At 39.6% G+C, this 2,500-nt stretch overlaps 1 protein-coding gene across 1 annotated transcript in view; it reads left to right on the top strand.

Annotated features, from left to right (window-relative positions):
• Positions 1-2,398: 2,398 nt before the first annotated feature.
• LOC137979728 (uncharacterized) overlaps positions 2,399-2,500 on the top strand; it is a 14,322-nt gene continuing 14,220 nt past the window's right edge. Inside the window, exon 1 of the mRNA XM_068827063.1 lies at positions 2,399-2,500. This exon is cut by the window's right edge and continues 23 nt beyond it. Within this exon, the coding sequence (XP_068683164.1) occupies positions 2,442-2,500 (59 nt within the window). The 5' untranslated portion in view covers positions 2,399-2,441.

The raw sequence follows: 2,500 nt of genomic DNA, 5'->3' as shown, positions 1-2,500 counted from the left end.
AAGTGACTAAGTACAATAAAATGAAACTATATAACTATAACCGCGAACCGGTGGCTCAGTTGGTTGAGCACACGCGGGAGGTCGCGAGTTCAACTCCGGACCAACACTCAGGGTCTTTAAATAACTGAGGAGAAAGTGCTGCCTTTGTAACTACATCTGCAAATGGTTAGACTTTCAAGTCTTCTCGGATAGGGATGATAAGCCGGAGGTCCCGTCTCACAACCCTTCAATGTTGATAATCCTGTGGGACGTAAAAGAACCCACACACTTGTCGCTAAGAGTAGGGCATGTAGTTCCCGGTGTTGTGGTCTGTCTTCTGTTGTGTATCATGGTTGGGAGGGTAAAAAAGGGGCCACAGTAATTGGCGCAAGCTGTTGTGGCGCTCTGCCAGCTTGACTGGCAAAGTTAATAAAATAAAATAAAATAAAATAAATAAAAATAAAACAAAATAAGAATAGATTAAAATTTATTTCACAAATATATTAAGTAATTCAATTCCGTGCTCATTGTTCATTGTTCATTGTTCATGATCTAGTATCTTCATACTTCTTGCAATGTTTACGGTATTTGTTAGCATGATTTTCTGCATCTTTTTAGTACTATTTTACTTTTCTATTCGCCGAGACTTTGTACGGACTCCCTGACTTCTTCAGAGTATCCGCCCAATACGTCCATGATAATATTATGCTGTGTGATTTTATAACCTGAGTACTGTTTTTTTAAACTCCAATCACAATGGTCCGTACTTCCTTGTTTTCTCTTCTGCTTTAACTACGCTATTATCGATCCACGGGCAACTCATCTCTATTAGAATAACTTTCTCTTTTTTCTTGTCAGTGATTCGCACATCAATACGGTTTGCTCGTACTTCTGTCTTTTCAGCAAAAAGAGGGACATCCCACAGGGCTTTAACTTGATCATCCTCATAGACTGATTTTGGCTTGGCTTGTACCATGCGTAAAAGTCTTCCCTGGGTACTAACTTGTAGTTGGCAAGAATCCCGAAGAACAAGATTCTGAGAACATTATTATGTCTCTCCACGTACTTTGCATTTGATTGTACTATCGCACCACATCCAGCGAGGACATGTGCGACACTCTGGTTCTTTTCCACACATTCGACAGTTGTAGTCATGGGTGTTCATCGTTTTGACTTTCTTGGCCAGGTACACCTTTGTTGGTAGCAACTGTTGATATAACTCTTGCAGTTCGGTAATGGTGTGCGTTGGTGCTGTCTTCCATTCATGCATCCAGCTGAAACAGACTTTATTAAGATGATCATCTTTCCATCTGTTGACAAAGAGTTTGCCTTCCCACTTCTCGGGTCCTCAACCTCTTTCCTTAACATGTTGACTTGTGCTTGCTCAAGGGCTTTCTTGATCTGCTTGTTTCGAATCTCTTCACCATCCACGATACCGCACACTGGGTGAGGATAGGATAACTTCAACTCCAAATTCAATTCTCTTGCGTACTCTACTGCATCTTTGCCTAATTAGGAGTGATGGCCTCGCTCGGATGTTCTCTCGTCAATATCTCGTACGGTTGCTATCATTGGGTCAGGGTTCTCATAAACCTTCAAAGCTGCCTTGATCTTGATCAGTTTGTATTCCATCTCCACCGATCGGAGGCCTCTTCCACCTTTACTTCTTACTGCATTCGAGCTTGAAGGGTGCCGACCACCACTTTCAGTAATAATCTTTCTCGTTTCCCGATCAATTTGTCGAAGCTCAGCTAGCGGCCAGGTCTGGGTGCACATCAGATAGGATAACAATTATTATTATTATTATTATTATTATTATTATTATTATTATTATTATTATTATTATTATTATTATTATTATTACTGATTATTATTATTATTATTATTATTATTATTATTATTATTATTATTATTATTTCTATAAATCAGGATCTACTTCGGCCAAAAACTGCTTAATAGATCTGTGATCAGACATAATTCTTTCCCTCTCTTTCGTCTTTTCAAGAATAACCCGTCGAGAGGCAATGAATTAAATGAACAGCGCTACAAATGGGCAAGCCAACAGTACATCAATCTCGTTCCCAGAGTCATCGTTCCCTTAAACAGCGGTCGTGGTCTTTGACGTGGTCAAATATTTGATTGGCTGTTGAAAAACGGTTTTATTTCCTGCCATTTTCAAATTCTAAACTCAAAATCGCTTATTTTTCTGGATTTTTTTAATACATACAAGGTTGAAGATGATCTACAACTTACCGGTTCTGTAACGTTTTTGTTTTTGAAAAAACAGCATTTTCAGGCATGCTTGGCGCAATCCCAATCTCGTACCCAGAGTCCTCGGGCTTTTTGGTCACTCGCTGATCAAAAAGCCCGAGTACTGGGTAGGAGATTGTTTCAAATGAGTGGTGCAATCCACGGAATAATTTGATCTCTGAATGTTAATTCAAGACAAGATTATGTAGATAATGGCTGAACTACAGAATGCAGGTCCACCTTTGAAGACGGATGGCTGCAGTGGCTCTGC

Source organism: Montipora foliosa, chromosome 1 (assembly GCF_036669935.1).
Source record: "Montipora foliosa isolate CH-2021 chromosome 1, ASM3666993v2, whole genome shotgun sequence".
Lineage (NCBI taxonomy): Eukaryota > Metazoa > Cnidaria > Anthozoa > Scleractinia > Acroporidae > Montipora > Montipora foliosa.
Note: the sequence above shows the minus strand (reverse complement) of the source record. Positions and strands in the feature narration are given on the sequence as shown.